The sequence below is a fragment of the Sebastes fasciatus genome, chromosome 9 (assembly GCF_043250625.1).
Source record: "Sebastes fasciatus isolate fSebFas1 chromosome 9, fSebFas1.pri, whole genome shotgun sequence".
Classification (NCBI taxonomy): Eukaryota; Metazoa; Chordata; class Actinopteri; order Perciformes; family Sebastidae; genus Sebastes; species Sebastes fasciatus.
Genome location: NC_133803.1, coordinates 848,080 through 869,700, shown reverse-complemented (window position 1 = coordinate 869,700; position 21,621 = coordinate 848,080). Strand labels below are relative to the sequence as shown.

The 21,621-nt window shown below is 41.3% G+C and overlaps 1 protein-coding gene across 3 annotated transcripts in view; it reads left to right on the top strand.

The window, feature by feature from the left end:
* Positions 1-21,621, top strand: part of piezo1 (piezo type mechanosensitive ion channel component 1 (Er blood group)) — a 172,776-nt gene that overhangs the window by 63,169 nt on the left and 87,986 nt on the right. The window contains exons 7-16 of one of the 3 annotated variants that reach the window (XM_074645453.1): positions 12,013-12,184; positions 14,007-14,108; positions 14,262-14,334; positions 16,083-16,189; positions 16,384-16,463; positions 16,680-16,860; positions 17,622-17,727; positions 18,555-18,736; positions 18,908-19,056; positions 20,761-20,919. In XM_074645453.1, coding sequence (XP_074501554.1) covers positions 12,013-12,184; positions 14,007-14,108; positions 14,262-14,334; positions 16,083-16,189; positions 16,384-16,463; positions 16,680-16,860; positions 17,622-17,727; positions 18,555-18,736; positions 18,908-19,056; positions 20,761-20,919 — 1,311 coding nt within the window. Of the gene's footprint in view, positions 1-12,012; positions 12,185-14,003; positions 14,109-14,261; positions 14,335-16,082; positions 16,190-16,383; positions 16,464-16,679; positions 16,861-17,621; positions 17,728-18,554; positions 18,737-18,907; positions 19,057-20,760; positions 20,920-21,621 lie in introns of all 3 variants that reach the window. The other 2 variants (XM_074645454.1, XM_074645452.1) reach the window with 2 other exon arrangements.

Sequence of the window (21,621 nt, the reverse complement as noted above, 5' to 3'; positions counted from 1 at the left end):
CTCTATACACTCTATACACTCTATACACTCTATACACTCTATACACTCTATACACACTATACACTCTATACACACTATACACACCATACACTCTAGACACACTATACACTCTATACACTCTATACACACCATACACTCTATACACACCATACACTCCATACACACCATACTCTATACACTCTATACACTCTATACACTCTATACACACTACACACTCTATACACTCTATACACTCTATACACACCATACACTCTATACACACCATACACTCTATACACACCATACACTCTATACACTCTATACACACCATACACTCTATACACACTATACACTCTATACACACCATACACTCTATACACACTATACACACCATACACTCTATACACACCATACACTCTATACACTCTATACACACCATACACTCTATACACACACTATACACTCTATACACACCATACACTCTATACACACTATACACACCATACACTCTATACACACCATACACTCTATACACACCATACACTCTATACACTCTATACACTCTATACACACCATACACTCTATACACACTATACACTCTATACACTCTATACACACTATACACTCTATACACACTATACACACCATACACTCTATACACACCATACACTCTATACATTCTATACACTCTATACACACTATACACTCTATACACTCTATACACTCTATACACACCATACACTCTATACACACCATACACTCTATACACTCTATACACTCTATACACTCTATACACACTATACACACCATACACTCTATACACACCATACACTCTATACATTCTATACACTCTATACACACTATACACTCTATACACTCTATACACTCTATACACTCTATACACACCATACACTCTATACACACTATACACACCATACACTCTATACACACCATACACTCTATACATTCTATACACTCTATACACACTATACACTCTATACACTCTATACACACTATACACTCTATACACACACACCATACACTCTATACATTCTATACACTCTATACACTCTATACACACTATACACTCTATACACACCATACACTCTATACACTCTATACACACCATACACTCTATATACTCTATACACTCTATACACACTATACACACTATACACACCATACACTCTATACACACCATACACTCTATACACACTATACACTCTATACACTCTATACACACTATACATTCTATACACACACCATACACACCATACACACTATATACTCTATACACACTATACCCACCATACACTCTATACACACTATACACTCTATACACTCTATACACACTATACACTCTATACACACTATACACACCATACACTCTATACACTCTATACACACTATACACTCTATACACACTATACACTCTATACACTCTATACACACTATACATTCTATACACACACCATACACACCATACACACTATATACTCTATACACACTATACCCACCATACACTCTATACACACTATACACTCTATACACACTATACACTCTATACACTCTATACACTCTATACACACTATACACTATACACTCTATACACTCTATACACACCATACACTCTATACAAACTATACACACTATACACTCTATACACTCTATACACTCTATACACACTATACACTCTATACACTCTATACACACTATACACTCTATACACACTATACACACTGTACACTCTATACACACCATACACTCTATACACTATACACACCATACACTCTATACACTCTATACACACTATACACTCTATACACTCTATACACACTATACATTCTATACACTCTATACACTCTATACACACTATACACTCTATACACACTATACACTCTATACACACTATACACACTATACACACTGTACACACTATACACTCTATACACACTATACACACTGTACACTCTATACACACCATACACTCTATACACTATACACACCATACACTCTATACACTCTATACACACTATACACTCTATACACTCTATACATTCTATACACACTATACACTCTATACACACCATACACTCTATACACACACCATACACTCTATACACTCTATACACACTATACACTCTATACACTCTATACACACTATACACACTATACACTCTATACACACTATACACTCTATACACACCATACACTCTATACACTCTATACACACTATACACACTATATACTCTATACACTCTATACACACCATACACTCTATACACACTATACACATCAATCTCCAAAAAGGCTCCAAAAATAGTTGCTTGCTCTGACATAAACACGTGGATAGAAGTAGAGCAGTAGTATGAGTTAGCAAAAACGTACACAGTTTGGCAGAGTGCCGTTATCCAGCATCCATATAGTTCTAACTCACACAGGCTCCACCACTCTTTTTCATAGACCCATTTTTGTCTTTTTTAAGGGGGTACAGGGGGTCTTTAGGTGGTTCCAGGGGGTCTTTAGGGGGGTACAGAGGGTGTTTAGGGGGAGATAGCAGGTCAGCAGTAGATATGACATAGAAGTGGTGTACATCATCTGAAAGCTGGAACCTGAAGATTAATTTGAGATGCAGCTCAGCACTGAGGGTCAAGTTCTTCTAGTCATAAATCAGAAATAATATATAATAAAATGAAAATAATGAATCAATTATCAATTAACATAATTTGTGTGTGAGTGTATAAGGGCTTAGAACATTATGATAGAAGTATATGATGGCCATCCTCATGCTCTATTATGTCTCATAAGCTGGTGTTGCAATTTTTGGGTTGATACCATTTGTTCCACAGATTTGGTGCTAAATTTAACCATTTTTTTACCACTGGAGAATTGATAAAAATGATCAATAATCCCTCCAAAATATCACATTAAGACACCAAGACTTTGAGGAACACCATAGAAAAAGACATTCTGGGATTTGGGATCAAAAACCTTTGACGTTTGGAGATTCCTGCAAGAATTCATTTTTTGGTGATAGGATGGCGAGCACTTCTGTTGTGTAAACTGCTCAGAAACCCCCTTATTGTCAATCTAGCTAGGTAAGCCATCCATCCTCTGAATGTTCTAGGTCTCTAATTTGATCCATCCATCCTCTGAATTCTCTCGATCTCTAGTTTGATCCATCCATCCTCTGAATTCTCTCGGTCTCTAGTTTGATCCATCCATCCTCTGAATGCTCTAGGTCTCTAGTTTGATCCATCCATCCTCTGAATGCTCTAGGTCTCTAGTTTGATCCATCCATCCTCTGAATGCTCTAGGTCTCTAGTCTGATCCATCCATCCTCTGAATGCTCTAGGTCTCTAGTCTGATCCATCCATCCTCTGAATGCTCTAGGTCTCTAGTCTGATCCATCCATCCTCTGAATGCTCTAGGTCTCTAGTTTGATCCATCCATCCATCCATCCTCTGAATGCTCTAGGTCTCTAGTTTGATCCATCCATCCTCTAAATGCTCTAGATCTCTAGTTTGATCCATCCATCCTCTGAATGCTCTAGGTCTCTAGTTTTTGGCTGTAAAGTTTCATGAGGCTGTGATTATCCTAGAGGTCACCACAGGTCATTTTATACAGTGAGCTCAACGAAATGTCTCCTATGGGGACTAACATCATCACACATGAATACAGTTGGGCTCATTGGATCCACAAGGGTCTCAGCTTTACAGTGATACACAATTTATGGAATTCAACACCGTTTAGGGACCCCAGTATGCAGAAACTATTTTTATAATAAGCAAAAATAATACATTTATACTGCATGCTTGTTTTTGCCCAAAACTGCATGTAATTATCATAGAGTGGGCATATTTGTAAAGGGGAGACTCGTGGGTACCCATAGAACCCATTTACATTCACATATCTGGAGGTCAGAGGTCATGGGAACCCTTTGAAAATGGCCATGCCAGAACTTTTTTTCCTCGCAAAAACTTCGGAGCATTATTTTGCCTCCTTCCCGACATGCATGACATGACTGGATTCCTTCGGTTTTCTAGTTTCATTTGATACTCGGACCTTCACTAAAGTAGCTCTAAAACTGAGCCTGGTACAGCCTCTGAAAGACAGCAAAGTCCGCCAAGGCGCCGGCACCCTCAAGTTGTGGAAGAGGTTATTGTATAATTTGACAGATTATGAAAAAGCATTTAATTTGAATTTGCATATCTTCGGCAAAATACCCTATAAAAGCCAAAGTATGTTTGTGAAGTTTTTTGATGTACTTTACTAGAAAAAATAAACGAACATTTGTAGAGTCAGAACTTCATTAGCCCAAATGTTTTGGGGAAAATGGAAATTATATCTCATATAAAACTAGTTTCTACCCGATTATAATCTTTTTAATGAATGATGAAAGTGTTTGGTTGTATGGTTATGTTGTTAATCCGACCTAAACCACAGATCCACTACTCTTTACTAGATGGCAAATCAGAAACTTGGGAGTAGGCCTATAGTACGCATGACTAACTGATCTGCACAGATAATGTATTCCAGAAATAAGTTTCAAAATGTTATGAAATGTAAAGATTCTTATATCTTTTTTATTGACAACGTAGTAGAATATCTAAGTTTCATAAATTCCATCCCAATTTTTGTTAAATACTTCTCATCTCAATAAAATATGTAGAATACAACCTCAGTTAAAACTCCATTCGTCCATTTTAATTCTTAATATTCAAATTCAGAGAAAGTGAACTTCAAAGCTCCTGCAGGAGGAATATTAACTCAATACAACAGGTTTTCTCTAAAATCTTTGAATTTCTATTATTACCTCCGTCAAGGCTGAAGGTCTAGGAAGGAGGTTATGTGTTCACCGGCGTTGTGTTGTTGGTCTGTTTGTTGGTTTGTTGGTTTGTTGGTTTGTTTGTTGGTTTGTTGGTTGGTTTGTTGGTTGGTTTGTTGGTTGGTTTGTTGGTTGGTTTGTTTGTTTGTTGGTTTGTTGGTTTGTTGGTTGGTTTGTTGGTTGGTTTGTTGGTTTGTTGGTTGGTTTGTTGATTTGTCCGTTTGGAGGATTACTCAAAAAGTCTGCGATGGGACTTCCGGTGGCGCTACAACAAGATGGACGTGTAGTGGTGAGCTCCTCAAAGTCGTTTTTTGAAAGTACCTTCTATCAATTGAAGGAATTCCCTTCAGGGAATCGTCACCTTCATGCGTGTTGGTTTATCTTCTAGGCAGCTGCAAGCTCAGAGTTAAAATCATAAAAGATTGCAAAGTAGGTTAAATCAGTATCAATTTATTCCGCAGATATATTCATCAAAGTTGCACAGAGTTATTACAGAAGTTCTGGATTCATCAATGTGTCCCTGATACCATGTAATACAGTGTTCAGTTCGCAGTGAATGAACCCCGAGCTTTTCTTTACATTTGCCTTTATACACAGCAGTAAACATTCTCTGAAGGGAGGGGCAGGGTTTTGATCAGTCTTAGTACTTTTCCATAATGTCACTGTGACCTTCCTCTTATCTGACTCCATCCTTAGACAACGCTGTCTACTGTTCATATCATTCTGTCATCTCCCCCCTATCTGTTTCTTCCCTAAGGCTGTGTCCTTGAGACTGTTCTATCTACACAAAAATATGTTTATGCCGTCCCACCCTTGTGACTCTGCACGAGAAGTCCCTCAGGCGCCACAGTATTCATCTTATAATTCTAGTCTAAACATCTTCAACCCAATGAACTCGTAACATAATAGTTTAAGCATTGCCATATTATTCTTCATGATATATTTCCAACACAATATAAAACAGCATTAAAACCAGTTTAACTTAAAGATGAAAGGAGGGAAATCGCAGAGGAGTCATAAGATTGACAAGAAAATGAATAAAACACAAGAAAACTGTGTGGCTGAGTTCGCTGACCAGAATGACGACGGCGACGATGAGGAAGCAACGGCAGAAGAAGCTAACACAACAGCTAGCCAAAATGCACTACTAGAGGGCCTGACATCAGGACTCTCCAAAGAGCTGAAAGACTTTAAACAAGAAATGAGACGGGATCTTAGTGAATTCAAAAACAACGTCAAGAAAACTATGAAAGAAGATCTTACAGAGTTTAAAGACAAAGTTTTCCGTGAGCTACAGAGTCAAAATGCTAACATCACGGAGGCACAAACCCGAAATAGCAGACCTGGAATCAGCCTGCCTGGAGATGAAAGACGCGCTGTTGACGGTGGTGAAACAGAACACGGGCATGCGAGACAAACTAGTTGATTTGGAGAGCTGTTCCAGGAGAAATAACCTCCGTATTTATGGAGTACCTGAAGATAAAGAGGGGAGATCAGTTGCTGAGTTTGTAAGTGAGTTGTTTAAAAGTCAACTCACACTACCTGAGGGAGCGGAGCTCCAGATCCAGCGAGCTCAAAGGACTCTGGTCCCGAAGCCGGCGGCGACTGCCACTCCGAGATCAATAATAGGCAACTCTCTACAGTTTCATTTTAAAGAACTGGTCCTTAAGAAAGCCTGGCAGCAGAGAATTGAACTTTACAGCAAACGACTTTACTTTGACAACGACTACGCAACGGACATCATGGAAAGACGCAAGGCATATGGACCAATTAAAGCAGTACTGAAGGAGAAGGGGATCCGGTACCAGACGCCCTACACGAGGATACGAGTGCACTGGGACTCCGGACTGCGGATCTACGATAGTGCAGAAGATGCAGCCCAGGATCTGAATCAACGCGGAGTCAAGGTGACGGTGACAGGGGGGAAGAACAACGGGAGGATCATAGAGGAGCGCCTGAACGAGCTGTTGCCATGGAAACGTACCAACGCAACAGGCGGTGCGGCCCAGCATGCGAGAGAGAGGCTCCCGGAGTACATGCGAAGCCCACAACGTAAAAAAAAAGGGACTAAAGAGATAAGTGTGGTCCAAACAATTATAAACATGACAGAATTGAACAAAGATTCCTCTATGACAGAGTCTGGGAATACATCCTGTTTTGGAAGAGGCACCTATTGAGATAAAGGTATAATTTCAATTATTACAACTATTTTTTTTTTATTACCAATTAAACTTGAACATTAATTTCAGCTTGAACTGGGCTCTATAGCCCTTATTAATACAATAGCCATTTTAAGATTGTGCCTCTTAATAATTTTAGTTACAATGATAAAGATAACAACTAGTTGTTGTTTTTTTTCTTTTCTTTTTTTTTGTTACGGTCTACATTACTCGAAAAAAAATGCGAACTCTGGGCCACATCTTATAAAAGTCTTATGACTTAATCTAATAAGTTTGTGAAACCGATGGAGGGAGTGTTGTATGCGCTGAATGTTGGACACTTCTAGTATATGTGGAATACCAGTTTGTGGATATTTTCTCACTACTAGGGAGGGCCCCCTCAGCAATGAGGCATGTTACCCTCCTCCCACCAACAGGGAACTCGAGGGATGGCAGAGTACATCCTTTGCTTTTGAAGTCACAAAGTTCTTTGTTCAGTTGACGTTCAATATTTCAAATATTTTTTTTATGTTTGGGTTTGGATTGCAACATGACTCCATAATAGAAATGATAGAGCATAATATGAAGATATTGTCGTTGAATGTCAATGGTCTGAATAATCAAGTTAAACGTCAGAAAGTAATGACCAAATTAAGGAAAGACAAAGCACAGATTATATATTTACAGGAGACACATTTGTCTAGGCAGGAAAATGAGAAGCTTAAGAGGTTTGGCTATACAAATACATTCTATAGTTCATTCCAACATGGTTGTAGAAGAGGCGTAGCCATTCTCATTCCTAACTCTGTGAAATTTGAATGTTCTAAAGAAATTAGTGATAAGGAGGGCAGATATATTATTGTGAAAGGAAAACTGGAAAACGAAGAAGGACATTGTTCAATGTTTATGCCCCACCAAACAGTGAAAAACATTTCTTTAAATACCTGTTTGATAACATTATCTTGGAAATGGAGGGAATATTAATTTATGGGGGTGACTTTAATATCTTGATGAATAGTAAGATAGACACAACAAACAATAAGAAAAATGCCAACCATGTTACAAAAATGATCAAGACAATATTTAAAGAATTTGGTATAGTGGATATCTGGAGAGAACTGCACCCCTCTAAAAGGGACTATACACATTTTTCAGCACCTAATAAAAGCTATGCTAGAATTGATTATTTTTTTATGAGTAAAAAAGACCTATACAGAGTAAGGGAATGTGAAATTGAAGGAGCGGATGTATCGGATCACTGTTCAGTTTATCTCAAAGTAAAATTAAAATCACAGGAGAAAAAAACATTATGGAGATTAAATGTGGGATTATTAAATAATAAATCAATCGTCGAGGAGATCAAATAAGAGATTATAACATATAAAAATGAAAATGATAATGGAGAGGTTAACCCCGCTATTTTGTGGGACGCTCTTAAAGCAGTCATGAGAGGGAAGCCTATTGCCAAGACAGCATCTATCAAAAAAGCTAGAGAAGAAGCCTTTAAGAAGGAAAAGGAAAACTGCTTGAAATTGAACAACAACATAAATTTACACAAGACTCCACACTACTACCAAAAATTAAAGAGATCAGGGATAATATAGATAAATTATTAACCACAGAGATAGAAAAGAAAACAATATTTCTAAAACAATCCTACTATGAGGTGGGGCCTAGAGCAACCAGATTGTTAGCAAAAAGACTGAAAAAGCAACAGTTAGATAGGTCAATTCATAAGATAAGGGATACACTCACAAATCAGATGGCCTATGAACCAAAAGAGATTGAAACTATCTTCAGGAGCTACTATAAAAATGTGTATAGCCAGCCTCCGTCTGCTAACATTGACGAAATGAGAGCTTTTCTAGAGACACCGGACTTACCATCAATTGGGAAAGATCAGAATGACCTTTTGACTTCACCCATTACAAGAACAGAAATCAAGAAAGCAATGAGCAGTCTAAAAACAAATACGTCTCCTGGCAGTGACGGTGTACCAACTGAGTGGTAAAAAAGATTCAGTGAACAACTTATACCACTACTCGAGTCTTCATTCAATTATACACTTGAACATGGTGAACTCCCACCATCCTGGAAGGAAGCTGTTATATCAGTGATTCCTAAGGGGAAGAACAGTGAGACCTGCTCTGGTTACAGACCCATATCAGTATTAAACATAGATTATAAACTTTACACCTCAATTATAGCAAAAAAAATGAACATTTCATGAATGACATTATAGATGAAGATAATACAGGCTTTATTAAAGGGCGCCAAACCCAAGATAACATAAGAAGAACCCTACACATCATTGAACATGTCAAACACAAAAATAATAGTGCAGCCTTAATAAGTCTTGATGCAGAAAAGGCATTTGACAGTGTAAACTGGGCATTTCTGTATCAGGTACTTGAGAAATTTGGACTAAATGATAAGGCCATTCAATGTATTAAAACACTTTACCAAAATCCGACGGCAAGGATAAAAATAAATGGCAGTCTGACTGATAGTATAATATTAGAATGGTCCACCAGGCAGGGATGTTGTCTTTCCCCAACTTTATTTGCAATTTTTATAGAACCCCTTGCACAAGCAATTAGGAAGAATAAAGACTTTAAAGAGATAAAGGTTGTAAAATGAAGAACACATCATTGAGCTCTTTGCGGATGATGTGATCTGTTATTTAGAGGACCCTGACCCATGTCTGACATGCCTCCCTATATTAACCAATCAACCTGAGATATTCGGCTTCTACTCTTGATACAAATTGAATTTAGCAAAAACACAGATTTTAACAATGAATTATTACCCATCATAAACTATATGACATAAATATAACTTGAATTGGAGTTCTAAAAAAATTACTTATCTCGGCGTTACATTAACACGAGGAACTGATAAATTATATAAAGCCAACTATATCAAAGTGGATCAGGACATTAGGAATGATATTGAGAGGTGGGCTGTCCTCCCACTGGACTTCAGTTCACGAATAGATACCATCAAAATGAATATACTCCCACGACTCCTCTACTTATTTCAGTCATTACCAATTGAAATTCCTGAGAAACAATTTAGAACCTGGGATAAAGTTATTTCAAAATGTATATGGAATGGTCAATGGCCAAGAGTCCGATTTGAGACATTACAGATTGGGAAACATAAAGGTGGGTATGGCCTTGCCAAACCTTAGGGAATATTTCAATGCAGCACAAATTAGATCAATAATCTATTGGTGCGCCAAGGATTATGAAGCAAAATGGAAAAATTTAGAGAGATATGTACAAGGAAGAGAAATTCAGAGCCTTATTGGGGACAGATATGTAGCAAAAGATTTTCTTGACCAGGTAGATACTATCACTCCATTTAAATTCGAATTTTGTTTTAAACTGGTACGGAAATTTGGATTAGAGAAGGAGCTCAGATTACTTCGATGGATAGCCTATGACAGAAATTTATATCCCTGGCACTCTTGACCAGAGACTCAAACAATGGATTCCAATTGGTGTAACAGCATTATGTACAGTAATAAAAGATGTGAATGTTAAGAGTTTTCAGGAACTGAAACAAAACTATTCATTGAGCAACCAGAACCATTTTAGATATCTGCAATTAAGGGACTTTTATGACAGAGACATAAAGCACAATGTAAATTTAGATAAAAATGGGATAGTAAGAATCATAATTTGAGTTTATAATTCAAAAAGATATAGGATAATATCTACATTATATCAGTGCCTAATGGAGAGAAGGGGAAATACAACATCCTATGTAAAGCTGAAATGGGAAAAAGAACTAGGTGTCACTATAACAGATGATGAATGGTTACATATCTGGAGAACACAACAGTCTACAACAGCTCAACGTACATGGAGAGAACACTGTTGGAAGAATGTAATTCGATTTTATATAACACCCAAAATTACAAACAAATACTTGTCTGTAGCACAACCATGCTGGAGAAGATGTGGGGCCAAAAATGTAGACCATTCACATATATTTTGGCTTTGCCCTGAAGTTGCACAGTTTTGGGAATATGTTCATAAGATTATTTGCAAAATTCTGGGCTATGATATACCCACGTCATGTATAGTACTGTATTTCGGTAATATGACTGGAAATAAGAAGGCCATTGAAAAGAGATGGTGTAAGGCAGAACCACCTACAAAAGATGGATGGCTGAAAATTGTGAATGAAATATATGATATGGAACTGTTAACCCAGGATAACTGTTAACCCATAGGATAAGAACACAAGAAGAGCAATGTGGAGAGAAGTGGGAGAAATGGACAATGTTTACATGTCAATGACAGGATGAACACTTTGTAGAGACAGGGCAATCTATATCCTTTTATGGTTTTTGTTTTGTTTTATTGTTCTATGTGTGTGTTGTCTTTCTGTCATGGAAAAGCAATAAAAACAAAGTATCAAAAAAAAAAGAAGTCCGCTACGGATTTGAATTTCAAATTTTGGAGGGGTGGGGTGTGGAACAAAGAACAATCCATTAGATTTTGGTGGCGATCCGGATCATGATCCGGCTTTGGGAATTTTTTTTAATAATTCCGCTCAGCCTGTGCATTTACACCACAGGCTTCAGGACATGCGCAGTGTAAATGATGACACGTTTATGATGCGTCATCCAGCCGCTCTCCTTCTGCCAGCTTTCCTCATCAAACTCGGTGACGTCACAGTTTACTTTGACCAAGGCACACTCGGTGACTGTTGCAAAGAGTGAGTTTTTTTTTGTGTCTGACCACTTCCACTGAAGTTATTTTATGCTGCTCCACGACGTACAGCTGATCTCAACATAAACAAAAACACGTGTGGATGATGGCGCATCCCAGACTCTCCCCCAGATCATTGCTCTGGAATGTAGATTAGATTTACTGATTCCACCTTTTCACACTTCCATTAATCCCATTTAATCCTGATGTTCCAGCTGCACCACAGACTTCTGTTTGTTCAACATGCCATTACCTAACTTCCTTCTGTTGTCTTTTCTCTCTCTCTTTCTCTGTTTACTTCTTTATCTCTGTTCCTCTCTAGACTCTTTGGTCTGAAAGACATCATCATACCAGGAAACTGTTCCTCACCCTACGACCTTAACCTTAATGCCAATCATGATTGGCCAGTTTATGTCAACCCAGGAATACTGTTCCTCCTCTACATTACAGTAGCAACTGTTCTCAAGTCAGGATGTCAAGGAACACCTAACCAGGTATCTGCCACTTCTTCTTCTTCTTCTTTGGTACAGACTGAAATGTGTCCATGGCAGAGAGTCTCTTCTGGATGGTTAGCTGTTGTGCTTACTGATTCATGCAAACTCCCCCCTCTACTGGACTCTATGGGTAATACTCTCCTCCAATCACACGCACGCATTCGCCCACTGAATTTTGCATGAACGTAGTCGGCCAATCAGGACGTGCCTACCCCACAATAATAGCACCCAACTATCCTTTCTTCTTCAGCGATCACCGTTTTGCCCACTAACTGCTCATGTCCAGGGATGGAGTTGCCGTTTCAAGAACCTCGCCATTGTCCGTTGTGCCCCGGCCTTTTGCCGGAGCAGATATTCACGACACATGGTTCCAGTGCCTCGTGGCGGACCACTCAGAAGAGGTTGTTCTGCAACCTCCAGACTGCCTGGCCTGCCGGTCGATTCCCAAGATTCGACGCCAGCAGGGGTGGGATCACTTCCGACACTGCAGCATAATGTTCAGTTGTGATGATAGTGACCCGGAGGCTGAGCTTGACACAGTCAAGACAGCATCTCTGCTTCCAGACACCAAAGCTCCGCCGCTGCCTCCGATCATCCTTGCTGAGACACCGGCTTTGTTCAGTCCAGCGTAACCCAGGGGGAGTACTCCAGTGTCTGTTTTTCCTTCATCTACCTCTACACGGGTGGACAGAGAGATGCAGCACGGTATCGCTATGTCTACGGCTGCTTGCGGTGTGTTCAAGGATGGCATTACTGGCTCCACCCTTTCCATGTCGACCATTTATGGACTATTTATGGACGTCCTCTCACACAGTTTTACGAGGAGATGGACGGCCCTGCTGCAGGCAGTTTGCAAACTGCAGCGATAGTGACGGCGTGACCATCATGCAGCTGCTCACCTGGTGGTGCCGCTGGAGTTGTTGCACATAAGGGCCCTGCAGAGGTGGACTGCCAGATGCCAAGAAGCACAAGCGACACTTGGTTACCATACTATCAGTGTGGTTAGGTCCTTAGGTCGATGTGGTGACCCGGCAAGGCGTACATCCATCATACATCATACATCCATGTACCCATAGAGTCCAGTAGAGGGCGGAGCCTGTGTGAGTTAGAACGAAGGTTACGATATTGTAACCCTAGTTCTGTAAGCAAAGGCGGAGCCCTCTGAGGGCTCTGCCGCTCCTGTGCTGCACGCAGAAGAAGGCGTAGGCTAGCTGGCAGCTAGGGACACTGCCTTATATACTGTACGGCCCGCATGTGTTCGGGTTGGCACGTCCTGATTGGCCGACCACATTTATGCAAAATTCAGTGGGCGAATGCATGCGTGTGATTGGAGGAGAGTATTACCCATAGAGTCCAGTAGAGGGCTCCACACGTGCTTATAGAACTCGGGTTACAATATCGTAACCTATGTTCTTTGATCACAATTCATGATTTAAATCAAATGATTTGCTAACTATTTCAGTGAATGTCCATCTATGCATGTATTTAGACAACATTTTACATCTAAAGACTTTCACTTTATTTGTCAAATTAATAAAAATTTTGACACTCAGATACAGTGAGCTGTCAATCCAAATGCAGTTTTCTGCTGTGTCCACTGTTGCTGCTGTTTTGGCTTACATTGGTGCAGTGAGAGCAGGAGCTAGGAGGCACAAGAGCTTTTAAACTGGAATAGCGTTGTATTTAATAGCTGTAGTAGAACAGTAGAAACGCTTATGATGACTCTGCAACCAATCCAAACTTTTGTACAATGATTGATTTTTAACAAAGCTGTTAGTTTGGACATGTGTTTCTTCTCTGACGCTTTATTTGTGTTCAGCAGGTTAAGGAGGAGGAGGAGCAGCAGGGGAAAATAGAAGAGGAGGAGATGGTGGAGTTAAGGTCATGGACTCAACAGAAAGATAACTGTGAAGATGACACAGAGGTAAATATTCATTTCTCTATGTCCTGTATCATATTCATCATATCAAGAGTTATATTAAGTGGAATGAAATGATGAGTCCCATTCTTTAATAAAACTGTATTCACATATCCACCAATGTGTTTATGAGTGTGTTTGCATGCTTGTCTGTTTCAGCTCATGCTCCTGTCGATGGGCACAGAGAGCAGCAGAGGAGGAACGATGGCCGGAGACAGTCAGCCAGATCTGGGTATGTAATGTAACAGTAACAGTATGTGTCATTACAACAACACAACAGTGGAACATCTGTTCAGGATTTAGGTTATTACAAATATATTTGACCATTTGGAGGAAGTCATTTGTCACACAGAGGGACAGAATAATGATGGTTGCTAGAAGTGACCCATTCACTCAAGATCACCACTTAATTCTCATATATATATAAATTTATATATCAAAATAAGAGAGTGAGGGTGATCGGAGGGTGTGGTGATAAATACACTCTCAACCAGTCATATCACTGCTCTGTGCCAATCACAGCGAGGCTTGACGACAATATGACGACACTTCTCAACCAAATGCTGTTGCTGTCTGAATGGTGCAGAGCGGCACAATGTGAACACACAGCAGTCCTCTAAAGACTCTTTAAACTATTGACAGGTGTCTATTAAATGATCATTTTGGTGCATTACCTTCATTTCATAGTTTTGCCTTTTATTTTGATAACACTGTATTCAGCTAAGTTAATTGCAGAGATCTGGGAACACAGTGACATCAATAAAGAAGAAGTCTGACAGGTCAGTCCATCGGATAGCTTGGAAACAAAGCTCCCAGCTCAGACAAGCTTCAGGAGAGGAGAAAACAGTCAAATTATAACCCCAAGCTGTCTGTTGTAAACATCTAACAACCTCAACATTGACCTACTGTACTGACTGTGGTGACGTCACTGTAGTGCACACAGTTTTCCTGTCCAATGAGGGATTATTAGCAACATATGCTCACTTTCAGTTTGACCTCCAAATAAAGTGATTTTGATCATCTGGATAACTTATTTGTTTCCAACCTGTCTGGCTGCTCATCTTTTTGTTGTAGTGACATCACTGTGTATCCAGATCTCAGCTATTCATGTTGTGAGTACAATGATATCATAACTGATAGAAATGATGACTCACTCACTCATCACTTTCTCATCTTCAACCTCTTATCCGGGGTCGGGTCGCGGGGGCAACAGCTCCAGCAGGAGACCCCGAATTTCCCTTTCCGTGCCACATTAACCAGCTCTGACTGGGGGATCCCGAGGCGTTCCCAGGCCAGTGTGGAGATATAATCGCTCCACCTAGTCATGGGTCTTCCCCCGTGGTCTCCTCCCAGCTGGTCGTGCCTGGAACAACTCCCTAGGGAGCCACCCAGCGGGAATCCTCACTAGATGCCCGAACCACCTCAGCTAGCTCCTTTCAACGCAAAGGAGCAGCGGCTCTAGTCCGAATCCCTCACGGATGACTGAGCTTCTCACCCTATCTCTAAGGGAGACGCCAGCCACCCTCCTGAGAAAACCCATTTCGGACATGACCCGGCCCATAGGTGAAAGTAGGAACGAAGATTGACCGGTAGATCGAGAGCTTTGCCTTCCGGCTCAGCTCTCTTTTCGTCACAACGGTGCAGTAAAGCGAATGCAATACCGCTCCGATTCTCCGACCAATCTCACGTTCCATAGTCCCCTCACTCACGAACAAGACCCCGAGGTACTTGAACTCCTTCACTTGGGGTAAGGATTCATTCCCTACCCGGAGTAGGTAATCATTAGAAATGATGACCACGACTATAAAAATAAGTGCCAAGCTGTAATAAACTGGAATTATCCTTTAAAGATCATTTCAACAGACAAATGACTTCTCAGATATGATGATATAGAACACATCATATTTCTTGATGCTCTTCCTCTTCTATAATCTATGTAATTAATGTTCTGCATACTGAGATGATTGTTGTCTTTGGCAGGTGTTAGCGGCGCCCCCAGTGGCCCCCGACAGAGTGAAAGCCCGTTCTTCCAGCTGGGAAAGGTGGTCATGCAGCAGAGTTACGTCTGTGCTCTCATAGCCATGATGGTAACTATATAATAATAAACCACACATTTCTAAAAGGACATAAGACCAATGCAGTGTGCCTTGTTATCTACCAATCAACTGGACTTCATTAGTTATGATCACAGACCTTTGGTTCTCCATGCTGATTGTTATGAACCTATACAGCATCACAATATGGATTCCACATTCGTATGTGCTGTTTCTATGTTGTTCAGGTTTGGAGCATCACGTACCACAGCTGGTTGACCTTTGTGCTGCTGTTGTGGGCGTGTCTCATCTGGATCCTGCGCTCCAGGTACCAACCAGGACTCTGAATATCTTTAGATGTTACAGGTTGAATTGATGCTTGGTCATTCTATGAGTTGATTCCTACACATATTGCTTGTGTTTGGTCATTTTAAACTAAACAAATCTGAAGTTTTAAAGTGATTTCAACATAGATTTCTGAACCCACATTAATGTGTTGTTTCATAGTTCACACTTGAGTTCAGTTAGCTGTCTCTCTTTGCAGACGGCACGCAGCCACACTGTGCTCTCCGTTCATCCTGCTTTATGGCCTGGCTCTGTGCTGTCTGCAGTACGTCTGGGCCATGGAGCTGCAGCCTGAACTGCCCACCACTGTGGGCACCATGAGCCTCAGGCAACTGGGACTGGACAGAGCCCAGTACCCCTGTCTAAGACTGGGAGCTATGGTAAGACGAGAGAATAGATACTGGGTGACTTTCTGATGATGAAATTAAAGTTGTGCCCTTTAATGAGATTGTGTTTATTTTTCATCACATATAGTAGGGTTAATCTCTCCACACGGCACTATGAGGCATGAGCTCAGTTAGTACAGCATGTGTATCACACGTTCAACTCATGGCTGTGACAGATTACATTCAGTATCACAGACCAATTCAGTTCATGTTCCTTCACACAGCACCGGCACTGGAGCTGATAAACTCTCACACCCTAATCTCACAAAAAAATAATTAATCTTTTAAAGTAATCACTGACCTTTTTGTTGCACTGACATTTGCCTATTAAACTGATATTTTCTTACATATATCATTCATACTTCCAGAGAGAATACAGTTCCACAAGTGTCCTCTCTTTAACGATATTCCTTCAGCAACAGGAAGCACTTCAGAGCTCTATTCCTGTACATGAACAGCCCGGCATCAGCTTTTCTTCTGTTCATTTAACCCAGTTCAGCTGTAGCTGCTGGCTCTTTTACATCATCACTGATGAAAAGTTTTGTTCCCTGTCATTTGCTGTGGGTTTAATAAATATGCCCTAAAAAGTCCTACTGATTTGAACAGCTGAATAAAGGGATGGGTCATTCTGCTAGATAGAGAAACCCAGGGAACTGAATTCTTGCTCTCCATTTTCTGTTTTCCTCTCTCTCTCTCTCTCTCTCTCTCTCTCTCTCTCTCTCTCTCTCTCTCTCTCTCTCTTTCTGTCTCTCCAGATCCTCTTTACTTTAACTTTCTGGCTGTTGGTTCGTCAGTCAGTGAAGGAAAACTTCAGCATGAAGAGGAAAATGGCCGCACCACTACAGGAGGTCACTACAGGAGGTCAGATATCTTTTAAACACACACACACACACACACACACACACGCACACGTGGTACGGTGGTTACAGCTGATAACACCATCCTGATCAACAGTGTCGTCGTGGAAGCGTACCGCCCACCCTCCGGTTCCCCCTCAGGTTAACACTATTATCTCTTTCACCATCGTTAGCATTGTTAGCACTGTTAGCACCGTTAGCTGCAAGCCACCAGCTCACTGTCGCCATGTTGAAAGCAGCAATAGAAATGCTCCCAATCCTTTGTTTAGCACCTTTAAACTTTGATCCATCCATCCATCCATCCCTTAAATTTTAACAAAATTACCTTATTATTACATGCACCTCCATTGTATTGATATTACTAAAATTTCTTCCAGAAGTAAAATGAGTTTAATTTAAAATATAATAAAATGTCATCAATATTATAAAAGTTTAATTCCAAACTGAATGAATTCTTTTAGACAACAGTCTGAAGTCCTTTAGCTGGTCATAATTTGCTTTGGGTTGAACATCAGTCTCCTCAAGACCATCTCCTGGCACCAGTTCTCTTTACATCCTCCCCAGAGGATTAACCAACCAACTCTGTAGACTCCTATCTAGTGCTACGATCAGGTTAAACTGTCAGCTTTGTACGTAAACACAAACTTTCTACGCAAGTGATGAAATATGTTCCTAGTCTGCAGAGCGTGACAAACGTTTGTCTAGCCCTTTTTTACAGTCCTTCTTACCATGCACAGTGTCCTCCTGATGACTTTTTCTTTCCCATTTTATCATCAATGTTCCTGTTCCTCTGCCCCCTCTCCTCCCTCTCTATTCTCTCCTACTTGTCAGAAGAGGGGGCTGGTAATGAATCGGTGCTTAAGGTTCTAGGAGGCATGGTGATGAGCTGTTATGCCAAATACTGGATCTACGTGTGTGGAGGGATGTTCATCATGGTCTCCTTTGCTGGAAAACTTGTTGGATACAAAATCATCTACATGCTGCTGTTCCTGCTCTGCCTCTGTCTCTATCAGGTAGGAACAGGCCTACATACCACCGATTCCCTGATTCAGGTTCACTGTCATTGTGACAGTTTTGTCTTAATCACTCAGACGCCTCTTCAAACTGTTGTAGTAATTTGCATATTTAAAAATAAATGCTAATTCAAAAATCTCTTGTGTGATTGACTTGTTCTTATTTCCCAGGTGTACTACTCTCTGTGGAGACGTCTGTTGAAGCTCTTCTGGTGGCTCGTTGTGGCCTACACTATGCTGGTGCTGATCTCCATCTACACTTACCAGTTTGAAGACTTCCCTGGATACTGGGGAAACCTTACTGGTTTTACAGAAGAACAGTACGTCCATCTATCCATCTATTTTCTTCCGCTTATCTGTGGCCGGGTCGCGGGGCAGCAGGCTTAGCAGGGAATTCCAGACGTCCCTCTCCCCAGCAACGTTTTCCAGCTCTTCCTGGGGGACCCCGAGGTGCTTCCACAATGGAGGCTCTGAACAAGGCCCACTCTGATTCCAGAATCCTCACAGACAGGGGCCTCAGCCAGACATTCCCAGTTCACCCTCACTATACGTTTGGGTTTTCCAGGTCTGTCCGGTAGCTTCTCCTGCCACCTGATCCAACTCACCACCAAGTGGTGATCAGTTGACAGCTCCGCTCCTCTCTTCACCCGAGTGTCCAAGATATACGGCCGCAGATCTGATGATATGACCACAAAGTCGATCACCGATCGTTGACCTAGAGTGTTCTGGTACCAAGTACACTTATGAACCACCCTATGCTTGAACGTGGTGTTTGTTATGGCCAATCCATGACTAGCATAGAAGTCCAACAACAAAACACCACTGGGGTTCAGATCAGGCAGGCCGTTCCTCCCAATCACCCCTCTCCAGGTTTCTCCATCGTTGTCCATGTGAGCGTTGAAGTCCCTCAGCAGAACTATAGAGTCCCCAGTCAGCGCCCTTTTCAGGACGCCAGCCAGAGACTCCAAGAAGGTCGGGTACTCTGACCTTCTGTTTGGTGCATAAGCACAAACAACAGTCAGAGACTTCCTCCCAGTGACTCGTAGCCGCATAGAGGCGACCCTCTCAATCTCCGGGGAGAACTCCAACTCAGCGGCGCTCAGCCGGGTGCTCGTGAGTATCCCCACACCCGCCCGGCGCCTCTCACCCGGGGCAACTCCGGAAAAGGCGATAGTCCAGCCCCTCTCCAGGAGTGTGGTTCCAGAACCAGAGCTATGCTTGGAGATGAGCACAACTATATCTAGTTGGTACCGCTCCACCTCCCGCACCAGCTCCGGTACCTTCCCTGCCAGAGAGGTGACGTTCCACGCGCCAAGAGCCAGTCTGCAAATGCCAGGGATCCGCACGCCTAGATCCCCACCCTTGCCTGTCGCCCGACTCGCATTGCACCCGACCCCAGTGCCAATCCCTGTGGGGGATGGGCCCACAGGGAGGCAGCCCCATCATGCTTCTTCGGGCTGAGCCCGGCCGGGCCCCATGGGGGCCAGACGCTCGCCGGCGAACTCTCCTCCCGGGTCTGGCTCCAGTTGGGGGCCCCGGTCTCCCTTGTCCGGGCGAGGTTACTTCAGTCCGTTTGGTCCGTTTCAGTACGTTCAGTACGAACAGTACGTTCTTTTACAAAAGATGGAGACTGTCTAGTGTCCTCCTCTAAACTTCTGATACTTCTCTATATACTTCTCTGTATTCTCTTCAGCTGTAGACCGGCTTTGCTGTCAGGAATTTGCAGATTTTGATTTCTATATTAAATAGAAAGTTCTGTAATATTTAAACATTACCCCTGCCTAAAAGACTATTCTAACATACCACAAAACTCCCCAAGCATCACTACAAAGCACTACAGGACAAAAATACCCCGTTGGATCCTTAATAACCCTGTATTCCTTCCACTCTATGAGCAATGTGTGCAGTTTTACTACCTGAGTCCAGATTTTATGTGTGGTAACACAGTAATTTAGGAATAAGAAAGATAGAAGTTTAGAACTGCAATAATGAAGGTGTAATCGTGCCCCCCCTGTCGTCCTCAGGCTGGCAGCGATTGGTCTGGAGACGTTTGCTCTGTCTGAACTCTTCAGCAGTATCCTGATCCCTGGCTTCTTCCTTCTGGCCTGTATTCTACAGCTGCACTACTTCCACAAACCCTTTATGAGAATAACTGACCTGGAGCATGTTACACCTATACACAGGTAACACAGCCTACACACCTGTCCTGTTTCATATTGCTAGACAGTGTTGTGGGAGGGATTTAAATCACATCTGCAGGGAGATCTGGAGCATTATTAGATCAGGAGGAGGGCAAAGGAGAGACCTCAACCACACACACCTTCTCCTTCTCTTGTTAATCACTCTGCTACCCAGTACGACCCACAAGCTTTACATCAGGGTTAACTAGTCACCACATAACGTTTGACTAGACAAATGTATGTATATGCCCCTGTGTTCAAGACGAGTCATCAAAACTACCATAATGTTTTACAAGAAGAGAAAAGAGAGGGATTTTTGTATAAAAATACTGCAACGAATATACAGTATATTTTAAGAGCTAGAGGAACAATTAATACAGAGACACAGAAAATGTTTTTATGCCTCCACACCGGCGACATTCTCGTGAACGCCATATCTTAGGAACACCCTGAGGGAATTTTCTTCACTTTTGGCACAAACATTCACTTTATATTATTTATTTTATTAGTTTATTTGAAAGGGACAATACATGTGGGCATTGTTACACTTAATTAAAGTTAAACCGATGCAATATATATAGGACTTCTAGCCATAGCTAATTTGCAGACCTTGTCCCTGGTTAGGCTTTTATTAAAAAAATAAAAAACATATATAATACAACATCATACATACTGGACAGTGCTGGCGAGCTAGCCAGATGTATG